Consider the following 20,265-nt stretch of genomic DNA (forward strand, 5'->3'; position numbering starts at 1 on the left):
AAAAAATAATTTTTAATAATGTTGCCTATAAAGTATAGAGGTATATAGACTGCGCTCTAGTGGTAGCATAAGTTCTATCAAACAATTCCAGCCGAAGAAGCTAAAACAAGATTAACACAATGACTAATAATCATAAATATTATTAAAAAAATGAGACTGTCACTGTTTAATGAGGTTTTAAGTTCTAGCCAAAAATGATCTATCGTTTCATGTTAATATTTAAAGTTTTTATTTATTATAAATTATTAAAGTACAACATTTTTTGTAACTTGGCCTTACGCCGATTTGTATTGAAATAAATAAATAAATCATGATAATTAATATACTAAAATAATATTAAATAAATATAATAAATATTACTTGCTTATCATTTATAATTTATCAATAATCACCAGTGGCTAACGATATTTTTGACTTATACAAATTTCAATACTTACCAAAAATAACCAGAAACATAACTTTTAGAAAGAAAAAAATTATACCCATTAGCAATTAAAAAAACCTTAACAATCCATCTCCATCAATTTCTCATGCTTTATTCAAATTCATTCAAGCCTCAAAAGTTATAAGTTTCTTAATCTGTGTTACCGTTATTAAAATACATTAATCTTATAGGTTATATTATGTTCATTTAGGTATACGTAGAAACGCCCTCGCCGAAAAGCTAGTAGATGTCGTGGCTTCGGTCACAACCCCTAAGAATATAGTTGAAATGGAGGTCATTGACCTCAAGCCCACCTCCACCTTTGATGTAGTCCTGGCTACAGTCAAGAGCGCCTTGCTAGCCTCCAGCAAAGAGGACTCGTTGGAGTCACCGCCGTTCAATCCGTATCCGTTAACTCCGTCTGAGGGCCCAAGAACGGGCAGTAGATGTCTAAAGTCAGCGTGCCTAAGGCTACTCACGCCACTGAGGTAGGGCGAGTTAGGATCGGCTGAATCAGCTGCTGGTTTCGAATCCATTGCTCCAATGCTATTCGGTGCAGTATTATAGATTCGGGCACACTCAGAGCGCGTGCACTGGCCCTGACCTCAGTGGGGCCAGTCGTAAGTGTGGAGCTAGCGCGCATAAAGTGAAGGATTGCACGGCTGTCTCCAAGTGTGTGGCCCGCGATTGCGCAAATTATTTCTATAACCCTCACAGGCTTGGAACCACCGGGTGCAAAGCAAGATGCTCGACTGAGTCTTAGCGCTTCAAGAAACCATCGAGATGATGGACTTCTTACAGGTTAATCTCAACGGTTGCTAGAGCGCTCTTCTACAAAATGGTGGTGGAGATCCTGACTTTCAAAGAGCAGGAAGAAAAGGCACGACAGGCTGCCGAGGACAGTGATTGAAGGTGATTCGATTACGAGAGTTTAGGGTGACGGGCTTAGGCCGATCAGTGATGAATACTGCGGAACAAGGTGTCTAGGACGATTGACTCAGGCTAGTCTGAAAAGAGACTGACTTTGTACGAAATGTTTAGGGTGGCGGATTTGATCGACCTGTAAAGAGGATATCTATTCTGTGTACGTAATACACATAATATATAAGTTTTTTAGGGGTAACTCGGAACATGTCTCGAGCATCTCCTATATGTTGTGTATAATATTGTTCAGCGTCATGTGTTCATGATGTTGATCAAATTGTATATATTGATCATTTCAATAAGTGATGCTACATGGGGGTTAAGCAATGGAAAAAAAAGGTACACGTATAAAACGCAAGGCACATCTACTACTATTCGATTTGTCTCGACTGTACAATTACTGCTACGTTAAAATTCTACATTATTTTTATGTTATTATAATAACATATTAAAGTTTAAAATACATACATTCATTGCAATCATTACATACATAACAGACTTTATTAGTTTATCAATAATCCGTTAATTTTATTTCTATTTATATCTCAAAATAGTAAAAATACACTTCAATTCATATGAACTATCATATTAACCTTAAACACACAATTAAACCGTGATCGCGATCAGTTTATAATTTATTATATTATAAACGGCCACACGTGATTTTTCCATTTGTCCCATGCATATATTAAGAATAATCGCATGTTAATGAATATAATTTTTAAAAATATTGCGAATAGTAAAAACATCACGATAATGTTATATAACCTTTTTTCAAAATTTCTATTTTGATGCGTCACACAAATTTTTGATTTTTCGACACCAATGCTAAATATAAAAGTTTTATAGGACAAAAGTATTATTTTAATTAAAATAACAATTTAAAGATTTTTTAAGATAAATAGTTTAAACTTCCGGTAAAAGCCCATTCTCCCATTTACAATTAAAAAAAAAAAAATGCAGAATATATTTTTGATTCTATAAAATAAAGATATTCTTCAAGTTTACATGGAAACCCTATATATTCCGTTTGAATTTGATGGTGTAATTGCTTTATGAAAACTTAACCATCAATATTGTAATCTTCGAGATGTTATTAAATTTTGGAATAAATAGTTCTTATTACTAATTAAAAAAATATAAATATATTTGAAATAAGAAAATTATAAGACGCCACTTTTTATATGCAATTCTAAAACAAAATGTATGAGTGAAACAAAATTTATATTACCTATCTAATATTAACACTCAATAATATGACAATATCACTGGTAATTAATTAAAATTGATACAAATTAAACATTGACAATTATTGCATTTTTATTTTTTAATTATGAAGTATGATGAATATTATTAACCTGTTTTTTCATAATAAAATTGTATTTATTTTAACAAATACATCACCTTGATCCTTTGATATTGATTAATTTAATGAATTGATATTTATTAAAATTGATCAATATTTTAAATTATAGACGTAATTATAAATAATAACATTAATGTAATATTTATAAAATATAAGCTTCAATCATCGGTTTATCATATGAATAAAAGTTATTTTTCCATCACCTAGACAACATTTCTATAATAAATATATTGTTATCGTTCTTCAAGATAGTATAATGTACCTACACTAATATGAATAGATGGGTACTGCACTACTGCATACATCTACCAAGGGCCCTATTTAAGGCAGGACTAAGACTTTAAATCTAGGGTATTAAGAAAAAAAGCAATAGTGAAGATGTTTTTAAAAATTATATAATTTTAAAAGATTAAAAATATTATGTTTCGTTGAGAACTAAAGTATCTAAATGTATACTTTTTTTTTATTTTAAATAAATATGTATTTACAATCTGTAATACATATAATAAAACAATAAGTAAATTTGATAACTTTTTTTTTGTACAAGATTTGGAGGCTACTTCAAACGATTTTTTTTATTATTATTTATTTATTTAGCGAAGTAAATTACAAGGCCAATTTTGTCAATATGATAGGAAAACCAAGAGGTACAATTAATAGTTATACTTTCAGAAAAACTTAAAGAGTTGCTTTTCCTTAATTTGCTTCTTGGTAATATAACTGATAAAAAAATAACAATATGGTATATTATCATATCAGATGCTATGATTCTTTTGTATAGTAATTATTTAGACTACGTTTTTATTTTCTTTATTTATAAATATATATGTATGTTGGTTTCGGAAGTACTATTGCTAGTCTCCTCAAACTCTAAGGACAAGAAAAGTGTTGCATTAAATTGTAATTAATTATGGGCCTTAAGTTATAATTTGTTTTAGCACGTCATGTTCGATGTTATATTATGTAAAAACAATTACAGATAATTGCTAAAGTATTTACTATTCAAGGACTTAAACTTCTAAGCACTGTAATAGAAAATATTACAATAGGTATGGCAATATGGCATAGGTATTAGGTAATAATGTCAACGGTCAACGGACACCATAATATTCATATATTTATCATAAATAATGTGACGTAATCTTATAGTTTTAATTTCTTATACACATTTAAAAAGAAGAGACCAATGGCATATAAAAGTAGTCTACTTTTGCTAATTACGTCGAACAATTGTTCAGCATGGTTGTTTCCGCAATTAATTGTGAACAGGCGTTTAATGGAAACAATTTTAGTAAGCCCGTTCAGTACATACCTAATTAAGTTTAAGTTAAGCACAAACTAAGATAGATTATTATTTATACTTTATAAAGTTATAAATTGTTACTTCATAGGTACTACTATTAAATAAATATACTTAGTCATATAACTTCATAAAACATAAACAATATTTTATAATTCATTCATAAAATATGAATTTTTAGTATTAATTAAATTTACTGTATAATACGCCTTACAGATACGTGTATTATATTATGAAGATATGAACTAAAGCATTAATTCAAGTACTTCACATAATATACTCGCATCCATTTATCGCTAGATGGAAGGAGTATTGTTGAAAGGAGCAGCATTTTCATTAAATTGTGTGAGGTGATGACAATTGAAGTTTTTTTCTTCCTAATTATCTTAATTCACGGTTAAACATAGCAATATAATAATTATTAATACTGTTGTTTATCATAATATTATGTTGATGTTTTCTCAACCGGAATAAGTCGACGAACGTAAACTAGATGGCGCCTCATAGTCTCACACGATATGTACACTTTTGAAGCAGCATATTTAAATAATAGGTGTCGCTGAAGTGACTGAAACACGTACACTCTTTTCACGTTTTTGTGCACGAAGCAATAAAAAAATTATATTATTTGACGATAATAATTAATATTACTTGTAATCATATTGAAAAAGTCAAAAATGCAATTAATATTTTAATTCTCTTTCACATTTATTATGTTGGTTTTTTAAAAAAAAAAAAAATAACATATAACACACTGAAAATAAATCTTCATAAATATTATACACAAATATCCACTGTAGATAGTACATAATATTATTATAGAGGTAGTATACACAATACACATTCTGTACACAATATATAATAAACACACGGATGCTCGTGCAGCGTGCATAGGTAATAATTATGGCCCATAGGCACGTAATAATCATAGGTAATAATTCAAGAAAAATATCGCGAGAGTTCTATTTAATTAATATTCGAAAATATTTTAATATATAATCGTTGTTTAGGTCCTAAAGACAATATTTTTTTTCTATTCAGTACAGTTCGTCCGTCAAGGAGGGCGTTACAAAAAAAAGACATTTTTTACACATTATAACATAAAAACAAATATAAAATATTCGTAAACGATAGAATAGATACACTCTAAATAATACAAAATGTAATAATAATAATAATAATAATAATAATAATAACGTACAGCGATAAAATATTAATAAAGAGAGCATAACCGTAGAGAGTGCATGAGAGAAGTAGAGGGTACATACATTTAATACTCGAATGGAGAAGAAAAATCACGATGTTTGTAATCATTTGTACTTTACGAGTCATTGAATAAAAGAAAAACTAAAAATCCCGCAAACAAATGGGTGATGGTAGAAACGTGACGTTTTATCAGGGACTGCTAATCAAAAAACTTCTTGTTCGTGTGTCATCTATATCAATAAAATGATACTAATTATGTTATTTACAAAACGAGAAATGAAAAGTTTAACGGAACAAACCAGGGCCGTATTTGAAGGATATTACCTACCATAATATTTGCTCATTTCACGTTTATTATTATTATTTTTTTTTTATGTTTTACCACCGCGACAAAATAGTATTAATTGTTTTTTCATAAAAACCAGTGGGTAACCGTAAAATATTTGTCATTTTAATATTCGAGTAAACATTTATTTTAATTTTCCAAAGTGCAAGGAATTATTCATTTATTTTTTGAATAGAGGGGCGTATTATTATTATTATTATTTTGTTTCAAACATGAGGTAAAAATCACAAACACGGCCTTGTGTCCAACATTTTTAATGATAAATGTAATTATTATAATAAATACAATCACGTATATAATACAGAAAATAATAAACACACATATTTTCTTCTTAATCGTTTAGTTTACAACAGTATTATACACTCAAAATACAAAATAATATAATAATTATTGTAACAATGAACAGTGCGAAAGTAATATAGCGAAAACAGTTTGCAGACGACACGTCAACGTGATATAATATAATATTATTTATACGTAGATAATCATCGTAATACAAGTGTGGGCGCTCGCGACGTCTATCCGTTATAAGTTAGCGAATGGCTGTACAATATCATTGCTGATCACACCGCGGTATACACATTTTGCACGTGTCCTACTACTAAAATGTTAGAAATCTAATAAAATATATATATATAGGTAATATAATATTATGTATAATAGTATAGCGATATTACATCAATAATAATATTAGTATTAATTTTAAATCATTATTATTTTTTCCCGAGTCGCTTTTTTTTTTTTTTTTTCTTTTTTTATCATTAATTTTTAACACACACAGACAAATAATAATAATTAATTATTATTATTATTATTATTATTATTACACGCACCGCGGCGCGCGTCTAGCAAAAAAAAAAAAAAACGAAAAACAAACACAATATTACATCCAATAGCGATCTGTTCGTTTATATTTGATCGTGTCATAAATATTTATGATATTTTGAGAAAAACGACTGGGGTTTTCCCTCTAACTGGGCGCCCTTGCCATGGCGGTCGTCGTAGTGGCCGTGGCCGCGGTCTCGTTGTCCGTCGTCGGCGACGTGGGTGGCAGCGATTCGGGCGTCCGGGCCGTGACCACCTTGGACTCGGCCGCGTCCACGCTGCTGTAGCAGCTCTCCGAGTCTTCCAGCGAAGAGTGGTCGTCGCCCTCGCTGAGAAACTTGACGCCGGCTGCGGCCTTTGGCGAACACTTGGCAAGTCCGCCTCCGCCGCCGAGTCCCGCCGATGCCGCGGCGGCGGCAGCCGTCGCCGGGTCCGCGGATTCCGTCGTTGTCACGGTGTCGTGTTTTTTCCACTTTGTCCGCCTGTTCTGGAACCAGATCTTCACCTGTTGACAAGACGAAGAACCGTTATTAAAAATAAATCGGGGCACAAAAACGATGAAATAAATGGCACCTAAGATTCGCACACGTGTTGTTATTTAAGACATATCCGTATCGCAATCTCCTGTAACTCGATTGCAGCGCTACCTATAGGGTATAATTGTGAATCTAAACCGTCCAAGGACCCACTCGAACGCACAAAAAAAAAAAAATTTCATCAAAATCGGTCCAGTTGTTTATGAGGAGTTCACTGAGTTCAGTGACATACAGAAGAATTAAAAATATAAAAATAAAATCATTGCTAAGTAAAATGTATTTACTATTATATGTATAATATTTCGTTTAAGAATAATATTTATAGTTGGTATAATATTTAATTCGCATACATAATTTTATATTAAAATGCAATTCATTCAAATAAATAGCCTTAAAATGATTATTAGAAGTACCACGACCGGGCACGGCACACGACGCTATTACGAAATACTGCGATATACCTACCCTGTTCAATGGCACTCGACGGTACCTGCACTCTCGAGTATTTTTTTTCCCGAGGTTTTCATATTATAATATTATTTACGTGACAAACATTATATTATATATATTACGATAATATTAATATTTGATTATACCTCTGCGTGCGTAGGTTTAGATATGATTATTTCGTCCCTCCGGATTGTGCCAAATGGGACACGCATTATTTGATATCGAGTGCCATACAATACAATAATATGTGCATATATAATACCAAAAACGTTTTAGCGAGTATCCAAAGTGTTCAGCCTCTTATGTGCTGTCAGTGGTGTATAGGGCAAATTTAATGTAAAACAGAGTATTATAATGATACATAAATACGTGGAATGGACTAAAACACCGTATCGCATTATTCAAATTCAAGTAAACGCCTATATTACTTATTATACTAAGCTGATACCTCTTCATATATATACATTACGTTTACGTCACCCTCAAAGGTCGACATTTTTTAAAAATTTTCAAACAATCACGTACATGCGAAACAGAAAAATGTTATAATAACTATCTTATTTCCAACCACATAATATAATATTATATTATACCTTACCACAAGATTATTAACCGTATTATTACGGGTGCGATATCAGTCGGTCCCCGGCACTGTATTTATTAAGGTATTTTTGCTCGTGGGAGGGAGGTCATATAAGATTTATTTAATAATTTGAGAGGAGGAAAGAAAGATAATATTGTCTATTGACTTAATTATATGTGATGGATCATGGACGTACAAGATTTTAAACTCGACTTAATATGGACTACGAGGATGTCCATAGCTATCCGTGAACAACTGTCCGAATAAATCTCGGAAACTCGACGTTGGTATTTAAATTTAATTAACATCATGTATAATAAAATTATAATTAATAATATGGCATGTTATTATATCTTCTAAACTGGCATTATGACATATTTATTTTATTTTATTTTCCTTATCTGCCATCTTTGATTAAACATTACCGTCATTACGTCATTATGTTCTACTCATCGCTGATTAATAAAAAAAGTACCCTCCCCCCACACAAACAAACACACATAGGAAATCCCTGAACCCACCTTGTTATAGGTAGGTCATAACTCATAAGTATTGTTGTTTACAACTACCTTTTATGTATATTTAGTGAATATTATGCATTCAATAATTTTAAAAAAATATTCAAATACCATTAGTTTGTAAAAATAAAACCAATGACCTGGATTGTACATCCGTTTGAATGTGCAAAATCGGTGTATTCATCCCTTATTTTAGGAAAAAAGAATTTACGGTCAATTAAAATTATAACACTCTTTCGTTTTTATTTTAAAAAACCACAAAAAATAACGTATAAAAATAAATTAAAATTCATTGAGTGCAGTTAAAGAAAGGTTGTACAACAGTTTTCGATTTTTCATTATTTTCAATTCGATTTTACATAAAAAACGCAAAGGGTATTGAATAGAATAGCAACAAGCAATTTCTCTGAATACTTTTCTGTCAAAAACAAACATTTGTATTGTTTTTGTCACGCCTATATCGATTTCATGAGAGGAAACCATTTAAATGTAAAATGGCAATTGAAAAAGAAAACACTTGTACTTCTTAAGTTTTTTTTTTTTTTATATTTTCCTTTGAGTAAATAATAAAGATCTGATAAATGGGGTTTAAATCAATTTATAATTTAAAATGGCATAAAAATAGTACTGGGTTTCATTTTTCAATGATAATATAGATAATGAATCATAAATTTATTATAAAACGATAAGTAAACGGCATGATGTAATTAATTTATTATCATGTACAAAATAATAAAAAGAAAATAATTATAAAATAACGTAATTATAATAAATACAGATATTAAAGATAACATCACAATTCAAATTACAAAAATATTAGCAGCATTAATAAGAATTTTTTTTTTTTTTAATATAATTAATATGAAAGTAATAATGCAGATATTATATTCCACGAGTTTAAAGATACATCAAAATATCAAATATACGTTTCTGGAGAAGAAAAGAGCTATAATAAACAGATGTTTAAAAAATAATTCAATTAACCGTTTATAGCAGTGTTTACATAGCATATTAAATGCTATTAAATAATATTTATTAAATAAATAGTACCTATATAGCATACTATTTTTAAAATATTTAATTTAGTAGTTGATAAAAAAGTTCTTTCCTTCAATAAAATAATCATAAAATGTACATACAATAAAATTATCACCATATAAATATAAAATAAGTAATTACAAAGGTACCTAAATGGCTATATTCTATAAATATTATTTAACTATAGGCTATGTTATATTGTATCTACGTGTATTATAAATACAAAATAAAAAGTTTTTTATTAACAAAAGACATATTATATAATAAAATTATATATTTTTTTATTATTCGAACTGCAATATGAATAATTTTTAATCTACAGGAAAGAGCATTTATAAAATTTAGTTCCGTCTGACAAATGGGGTCAGAGTTTTATTCTTTTTTAGCTTTTCGATCGAATTCCTTTTTATTTTTGCACGAAAGCTTGTTCCGTTTCATGACCATTTGTAAACACCCTTACTGCAGCAACTGGACCGTTATGGGTTCGTAAAAAATACCACTGCAAACTTTTTTATCATCTATTATTTTATATATATAAGGGACCTTGTCTCAACATAAACACACATACATATGGGTATTGCACGCGCATACAGTCTATATATGTAGACCCCATAACTCACAAAGACATCCACAAGTGTTATTTGCAATTCAAAACATTCTTCAGTATAAAATTACAAAGCTAATTTATCTAAGATCATAATTTTTTTTTATGCGAATTTTTTTTAGTATTATGTTTGCTACTATATAGAAACTAGTCCCAAAATAATAATAAAAAAAAATTAAATAGTAAAAAACGTTTAACAGGTATATATTTTATTATATAATTTAAATTATTTTTCAAGACAGACCAAACTAAGTATGTTATAATGTTATAATAAACTATCCACTGTAGACTGTAGTTTATGTATACATAAGGTATACGAATTAAAAATAATAATCAAATAAATTATTATTTTATATTTCATTTGATTGAGAATTAAAAAAAAAAATAAAGTAGCTAACCCCATTAAAATTCTTAAGTAGTTCTCAAGGTTTTTCTCTCTTTATGAGTTAGGTACAATACAAAGTTTTGAAATTAAATGTAAATTATATAAACCACGATAAACAATTTGTAAAGAAAATCTGTGTTTTGCTTAAATCATTTAAATTAATATTGTGTTACAGTATAATATTTTTCGATTTATAGAAAGCTTTAAAAGGCGTCAATTAGTTTTAAATTTAAATTAATAATAAAAATAAGTGAACTAATATAATGAAATTACAATTTTCAATAGCATTCACTGACGCCATTAATTGCATTTAATTAATGTCTAAAAAACAAAGATAATCTTTTATTAATAATATATGTAGCTATGTATTATATATCTAGTAATTAACAGCAGTATAAAATACAAATAGCATAATTACATATTTCATAAATTAATTTGTATATTATAATTGCACAACAAACGGTGAGACATTATTTAAATGGGTTAGTTATTAATTTTTTTTCGTTTTGATAGTTCAAAGTATTTATCGATAACACTTGAATAATAGGTGTATTAATAAATCATATTATAATAAATTACCGTCATAACTTACTTATATTACTTACTAATATGACTATATCGATAACTATTTAATTATCACCTGATCGTATAATATCGTTTACACTACATCGGTCCTATTATATTATTATAAATTATAATATTATACTCAATATTATTAGCATTATTAACAATCTCTTTTAATTCACTTGTACATTGTTAAACGCATTTGAAAAATGACATAGATATACTAATAAAACGTTACCAACCCGTCGCGCACACACACAATGTTGAACAAATAGGTACCTACTACCTACATAAAATGACGAAATTATGAATACTGTTTTTTCGACCACGGCACGTATATATATTCGTTAACAAAATATTAATCAAAATAACAGTCACAACTCATAATATCGTTTTGAATACGTTACGAGTCGCTAACGGCAGCAGTGAGTGTTTAATAGGGTCTCGTTAATAATATATTTAAAAGCAAAGTGGATTCCTTTAAACGTCATGCACTGTAGCACCGTGAGCGTATATAGGTTTAGGTGGGTACATAAAATATAATATCATTATAATAAGTTATTATTAATAACCGCCGTTTCACGAGTACCACAGCATTGCGTTATGTAACCAAATCGAAATCTGTAGTAATTTAATAATGTTTAAGTATAACCTACTACAGAGTACACAGATATCTTACATTCTTGTTATACCACGATTACTCGCGTTATTATAACAATTGTTAAACAAATGAACTTACTAAAAGAAAGTTACAAGGCCATACTAGGGAGTTAAAGATTCAATCCCCCGCTACTCCAAAATTTAATCCCTTAAATACGATATTGACTACACAATAATATGTGTACATGTAATGCACTCGTGCTATGATGTTATAACTGCGATATTTATGCGATTTTATTAATACCACGGTAGCGTTTAGGTCGAAATGAAAAATAAATTAACATCGCATTTAAGTACCACAACTCGGAATCATATTCGTATTTCGTAAATACTATTTTATATTGTGATAATAATGTTTATAATATATTATACATTTATACATTATATACTTTTCTGCCGCAGCCGAGAATTTAGTTGAAACAAAAATATAGATATAATAATATACGGAATGCACCTCACGTTCGTAGCTACCAACTACTTTTAGTTTTTTCTATACGTAATTGAAATTCTCAAAATATGATTTCAGGAAATTATAATACTGTGGCATGTATCTGAGATTGCCAATTTATAAAGTTAATAATATTTAACAAGTCACATTACTAATTAAAATGAAGTATTTAAATAGTTAGGCAAGTTTTATATTTCAAGAAAGAAGCCGATGGGGTAAGTTGAGGAGTACTCCGCATGTTTCGATATCTAACGATAAACAACAACAGCTATTTAACAGGAATAAACCAATGATAGGGTTTCGGGGATGGGGTGATATGCCCCGTCAGTATCAATATTAGACTTTGTGTTGGCAGTGGGTATACCTAGTAAATTTGTTTGACATTTAAAAATTAAGCATTTATAAATCTAGTCAGTAGTTTTAAATATATTATATCCCACAAACTTCTAAATAAACGGACACATACCGTGTAGTTGTGTTTTATCATTATTTTTACGACTATGTAGAATAATTATACGAAAAAAACCTGGATATAGGTAGACAAATATGATTTTTTACTTTAGTATATGCGTTAGCTTTATCACTTAACTATTAAAAATAAAATATATAATCAATAACCATGTCGATAGTGACTATTGTTAACATATTTTTTTTATCCAAAAATATTTTTGCATAAAAAATAATTTATAGTAATAAAGTTAAATTGAACACAAATATAATGATATAAGAACCAACACTTTAATGTCAATATTTATTTATTATAATACACGGATTGTAAATTAAGCATTATATAATAAATATCACGAATATATTAATATTATATGGCCGATAGAAAAATATTAAAAAAAATACCTTATTAGGATATTATTGATATTGTTAACGACATACAATATATTAAACCTATAAATAATAATATATATATTTAAAGGTCCGTCGGTGATATTTCTGTGCAACACGAAATCGTATCTTACACGTGTATAATAATAACGATATCGATTCTCATTTTTGGAAAATCGAACGGTCGTGTCATATCCACTCTGATTTCGTTATTGTATATATACACGAGTATCAGTATACAATTACAGTTTTAAATGTTATAATAACTCTATCAACAATATATTATTACAAAATATCATCATTATTATAATATAATTCGATTAACCGTTTAACGAACGCTTCGGTGAAGTTGTTGATGTTTTTCTTTTTTATACTTCCCGTCAGTAGCAGACTAATAATTATTAACTTGAAAAAACGCACGAAAGGAAACTCGCTCCAGACGAACCACTACACCGCACGGTGCCTGTGTGCCACTCTTGCCGATCGCTCCTATCAGGTACATGACGATTGCACGCGGTCTACTAATATGCTCATTGCTCACGTTTCAACATTTTACCATTAGCGTAATGAACCAAGCTGGTACACAAATCGGAACTTACACAGTAACACGCTACATCGAATTATTTTTTTTAAATAATCTACACCAGTTTTACCACAAAACGGAACATGTTGTTGGTATTTCACGGATTGATAGTATTTTTATATTTTTTTTTTTTTGTATATAACTTAAAACGATACGTTACGTGTCGTGAATCTGCGCGTAAAAACAAAACGAACATAGTGACATAGCTATCAAGATGCAACAATTGCAGTTTCTTTAATATTTAAAAACTCTTTTAGAATGTTACGTTTAAGTCTTGACGAAATGTGTATACACAACTAAACCATGATTATATTTACAAGAAAACAAATATTATTTTTAACAGCAATAATAATGATAATTGAATATAAGGCACAAAGCCAAATGAGTCCACGTTGACCAACGAATCAATTAGAGTGGTAAAAATATTTTTGTTTCGATAAAAAATATGTCCCTTATAATATATTAAAATAAACATATTTAATTTTTTTTTCGAAATTTTAATTACTTCAAGAGAAAACGGCTATCATGTACACCATATAAATAAAACCATAGTCAATGGCTATAGTTCTAAAAACATAAAAATGTAATATAAAAAATCCAAAATATAATACGTACTATATAAATGCATAGTCGTCAAAGATAGTATGCAACTACATTACTATAATAACTACAACAATATATCAAATTAAATAATGAGATGTTGCGTGTCGAAAAAACTTGGTGGAAACTTTAAGTATAAATAACTGGTATGCAGTTTATTTTAAATTATAAGGTGATACATTTAAATATAATATAAAAATATGTTCGTAATAAAACTAGGGTTGAGAATTAGTTAAAATTAATATTCAGTCGTTCGTAGAAATCGTAAGTCTTAAAAGGTTTAATTAAAATGATTTCATTATTTCATTAGTTCAAGACTACTCATGTGTTGGATTCATATTAAATAATTATAGAGTAAAAGATATACTTATTTAATAATAAAATATATTCAAATATAGCTTTAATTTTATTCCACAATCGATCGAATACAATTTCGTAATGACCGCATTCATTGTGCTACGCCTTTTGGTCTTTCTGCAATAAGTAGCATACTAATACATAGTTAAAAAGTTTAATTTATAAATCTTTATAAACCTAACGAATGCGATCGCACACGATATACAATAATATATTAGTTGTATACACGTATATAATTCACGCGACACGCGTTCGACGAATACAATCATTATTGTGTGCATATTTTGTATATATTTCATAGATCGTTGCCGTCTGCAAGTATACACAACTGCACACGTACCACCGCACGCGATTTGCCGTTATATATTTTTATTTTATCGTTTTTGTTAAATGGTAAAACACAATTTCATGGAGGAATAAAAAACAAAATCCAATTACCATAATGGCAATTCCTACGTAGGTATATAGAATATGTATACATTGTTTAATGTTTACATAATACATATTTATTTTTTTTTCGGCGCGCTTTAATCGTTCCGTGCCGCGTGGAGTGACTGAATAGGCGAAGGAAGGGGATGGACCAACGCGATTAATTACCTCCTCGGTAAAAAAAAAAAAAATACGAAAACTAAAAAATACGACTACCAACACGGAATAAATATTATATATATCTACCCGCCGATGATACTACCCTTGTATAAGTTCAACGGTTCTGGCTCGAGGGATGGGTGGGGGTTAGTTATAATCGTGTCAATCCCGCCGACGTCGCCGGGGCCGAATTAATGACCTCGCGCGCGTGGAGAGTCGCCTTGCCACCACCCGCACCTCCACCACCTCATATATTAAGCACACCACCTCCACTACCAATCGTACTTAAACTGCACAGTGTTGTATTATTATATATTTTTGGGGAGATCCTTGGTCGTCGGAGGGCGCTCAGCGTAAAAGAGGAAGTGGAAAAGAAACGGCGGTGGCGGGTTAGGGTCGTTAATTCGTATATATACGAAAAATGTTTATGAGTGTGTGTGTGTGGCGCGCGTATTGAGCCATTAGCGTGTTTTATGTAGTTATAATAGGCGTCACCGCCGTCGTCGTAGCGGTCCCCCTCGCCTCAACCCCCGAAACACTTTGCTCCGCCACCCTAAGTTGTTATATACTCTCTTGGCGGCGGCGAACAGTTCGTTTTATTGATCTCCCTCCGCCGCGCGCCACCCCCTCCCTAACCGTACCGTATGCCATTCTCGCCGCCGTCGCCGCCTAAATCGTCCGTACTCACTCTGGTGTGGGTGGATAGGGGAAGGTATACGCGTATATGTATGTATATATATATATATATATATATATATATATATACACACACACAAACGATATTACTACGACTCTTGTTAGAAAACCGTTTGTACCGAATAAAACGCTCGTTTTAACTCTATTATATATATATATATATATATACCTTTTGTGCCACGCGCGCTACACTTTCGGTAGACGACAGGGATAGTGGATGTTTATAGTGGTGGTGGTGGAGGTGGGGGAGGTGAGAGAGGAGCGGCTTTGTCACGACGCCCTGGCTGCACGCGGAACACCACCAGAAACTGCGCGGGGTTTATGGTGGTAGTGAAGTGGGCGGCGGCGCAGCTTGGTCGTCGGTCGCTTCCCGAAAACTTTTATATTATCATTACAATTATTATTTTAATACGATTTAATATTAAATATTATATTTAGTAAAATAATTATTTATAGCCTTTATAGGTAAACTAAATAAGTATTAAACAGTGAGTATACACTCTCCGGGTGGCGGTGCAGCAGGTCTGGTAGAGGACTTAACCTACCGTTGATTAATTAATAATAATATAATCTAATAATTAAAAAAATAAAACAACACCAAATGGTTTAACGAACAATTATCTCAGGCAATTTCACTGTACAAAAATATTGTAATTTGCGATCATTTTCGTCGCGATTTTTCGGAAAACGATAAATAATAACAATAACAATAATATTATTGTACGAGAATGTGTGTATAATAACACACGTGCGCAATGAGCGCTCTCTTTATTGATTTTTTTTTTTTATTATTATTATATAATACGAGTAATACTACCGACACCACCGAATCATATAGCCGTCGCCGTTTTATTAACAATAATAAAACTCACAGGCCATGAAAAACGTTTTATTTGTTTTCTATGCTCATAACAAAGGAACAAGTTTATTAATATATATATATATATTTAAATAAATACGAACTTCAGTAGACGAAAGTGATGTGTTTTTTCCATTTAAGTTTTCGATTTCCGATTGTAACGTGCACACAATATAGTATACTATAACTACGATATAATAAGACATACGCAGACTTCCTTCCATACACTATAATAAATATACATTAGTCGTCTGCTTTCGAAAGTTTTTATCATAGGTAGGTACAACCGATATAGGCAATAACTGTATGGAAACATATTGTATAGTGTACCACAGTATAAAATAATATATATATATATATATATATGTAAACCTCCGTTCCGGAACCTCGTGAGACTGCATTTGTTTTATGCAGAACTTATACAGCAATTTTTCTAGTGTTTGTAGATTATAATATTATAATATAATTGTCATTTCAAAATTCGTATTTCTATAGGTATAAGGTAGGTGTACTAAGTAGGTATTCTGGTATTTGTGTACGCCGATAAATAGATAGATAGACGCCTAGCTCATTCATATTATGCGTAAACCCATAATACGGTATTACAAACATAATACAAGCATACGTTTTACGTACCCGTGTAGTTAATTTATAATTTATCCGAGAATCAAACATTTAAGCACTACAAAAACAAACGGTCAAAAAAAAATTCATGAAGTAAACTTATATTACTTGTAAAGCTTAGAAAATCAAAAACGTATGGATACAAATATAATGTTAAATGTATAATATAAATAATAAAATCGAATATTTTATTAGTAAAATGACTATAGCTTTAAGCATTAAACGTGACTACTTGTTTATATACAGGTAAAAGTAATTATAGGCTATTATTAAAGCAGCTAAAGTAGCCCCTTTTATTTAAATATTTTAATTTTCTGACACCGAATAAATTACTAGCACTGTGAACGATAAAATGAAAATATTTTAAATGGTACATTCAACAGGTTTAACGTCGTATACGTTCGAAATGTCAATGTGTATATAAGATTTCTGTCGCACAAAAGAATGATTTTAAAATCGGGATAATACAGACAAGTATAAATAAGCTTCAAGTACAACGTAATATCTATTTATGATATAATTATAGTATTACCCTCCATATCAAATCACATTAATTATATGGACATGATCTGTTTTCCCGCACAAACGCGGGTGATATAGTTATTATACAGGGTTACGGCATGTATAATATAATATGTTATGTTTAGCTGCGTCTATTAAGCCTTATTTAAAAATCGATTTCGCAATAAACGAATACGATTTAATGTTTAAGCTCTCTGAGCCGACGGAGCCACGAACAAACGACCATATATACTATATACGAATATTATAACTACGATATTAAACGATGGGTCGACTATATACATATGCTCAGTGTACATAATGTATACATAAAACATTTATATACAGAATGATTCACTATTCATCGATAGCATAGTCCACCCACCTCCTGTTTTCTTTAGTAATGCATTTATTTAAATTGTGATTTTTCGAGTCAAAAGCAGCTATATTTCAAAATGCTTAGATTTTTTATCATTTCGGGAGTATTTATGATAAATGGTTAATTCAAGCATTTTTTGCAAATGAAAAACATCATTTTTTTTTTTATTAATTACTGAAATGCTTTTGAAATTTTTGATACTTCTAAATTGATACTTGAAGGATATTAGTTTCGGAGTTATCAATTATAGTTTTTCATACAATTTTAAATATATATATATGATTTATTTTAGTCTAGTACTTACTTATAATATTCAGACAATGTTTCCATATCATAAAATTGTAATATTTAATAATAATCATAACTTAAATTAAAAGATTTAAGAAAATTGATTCATAAGTATACTTAAAATTTCCAAAGTCAGAATTTGAATGAATACCTTGTTAAAAGGGAAATTAGATATACTTGGTGATCACTCTGTATATTGTATACGTAAACTTTGTCAACGTTGCATTATGATCACACATTGATACTTATCCTATTACAATACCATTGTTTTCTATGGGTAAAGCGTAGGTATGATATACTATTATATTAATATATTATAACTTTCCTACAGTTTGCTTATAAATTTTCTTTATGGATTTTATTAGATCTACGTGTGATATGCGGGTGCAAAAATGTTGGTTTGTAAAACAAAATAAAAATAAAATGATACAATAACATAATACACAATAGCTGAGTACATAATTTTAAATAATTTGTGACGACTCTCGTAATGTCCTGAGAGGGAAAACATAATAGAAACTATATAGGTAGTATTATTTCAGTATAATAGTTATACTATAACAATAAAGTAACTGATTTTTGTCAAAATTAATAACAAATAACTGAATTATTGAAATAAAAATTTTATAAAAAGTCAAAAATACGTACGAATCAATGACAAAACAAGAAAACGCTGTATTGTTATTATTAAGTAGGTATGATAATGTTAAACAGGCAAACTTTTATTTAAAACTCTTTAAATAATTCCAAACAATATATATATATAATTTATTTTTTACGCAAAATAAATATACACGATGGAGAATAATAATAGTACTACCAACTACCAACTAAATGTATACATTATTCATGCACAGTTTATACATTATACTGTATGTTTGTATACACCTATCGAGTACCATAATTACAGTTTAAATCGAAGTTTTAATTTGATAAATACTTTTTGATAAAAATACTTTAACACTTTAATTACAACCATAAAAAGTTACGCTTAGTCCGACTTATTTCAAAACAACACATTTATTAATAAACTTTATTCTTGTGACTAATGGTCGTTTTATTCTGCACGAGCAAGCTGCCAAAAAAACGATTTAGTTTATTTTAGTGTTAATAATTTATTTTTAAAAGCCACAATTTAACGTTTACCGCAGAACACATAATATCCAGTTTATAATATATGATGAATTATTATTATTATCAACATCGTTATCGTTATCTTAATACCTCATCGAAGCACCAATCATTTATATATTACAGCAACAATAGTTAAATCGAATGGAGCATTATCTCTCTTCAATCGCAATACTTAGAGCATTCATGAATCATGGATGAATAATAATTATTACATTAATAATAATATTATCCATACTACTTGCAGTGGACTGCAGTAATTAGGTGTGTTTTCAGTGTTTTGAGTTTCATTAAAATATAAAACAATAAACATTAAACCTTTACGGACACGTGAAATAGTGAATTATTGACTAACTGCTACTCTGCTCTACATACTATACACACAGCACCCTCATAGCCACATATAAAAAATATACAACATAATGTATAATATGAACTACCGTATTAAACGACCTCTTAGCATATTAGATATACTTTTTTGTTGATTGCACTCCCCCTCGGTAGTTGTATATGCGCGCACAGAACAATGGGAAACAAAACGAAAAGCAACCCCTTTAATACGTCAGACTCTTGGAGTAACATCTGAACAATTTTACAAAGAACATAAAAGGAAGTTACATTTAAACGTGAACGTGACGTCAACAA

The 20,265-nt window shown here is 29.8% G+C and overlaps 1 protein-coding gene across 1 annotated transcript in view; it reads right to left on the reverse strand.

Annotated features, from left to right (window-relative positions):
* Window positions 1-6,379: 6,379 nt before the first annotated feature.
* The window catches only part of LOC112597557 (homeobox protein Hox-C4-like), a 94,752-nt gene continuing 80,866 nt past the window's right edge, over window positions 6,380-20,265 (reverse strand). Inside the window, exon 3 of the mRNA XM_025343656.1 lies at window positions 6,380-6,896. Coding sequence (XP_025199441.1) covers window positions 6,537-6,896 — 360 coding nt within the window. The 3' untranslated portion in view covers window positions 6,380-6,536. The remainder of the gene's footprint in view (window positions 6,897-20,265) is intronic.

This window comes from Melanaphis sacchari, unplaced genomic scaffold (genome assembly GCF_002803265.2).
Source record: "Melanaphis sacchari strain LSU unplaced genomic scaffold, SCAv2.0 Contig42_pilon_pilon, whole genome shotgun sequence".
NCBI lineage: Eukaryota > Metazoa > Arthropoda > Insecta > Hemiptera > Aphididae > Melanaphis > Melanaphis sacchari.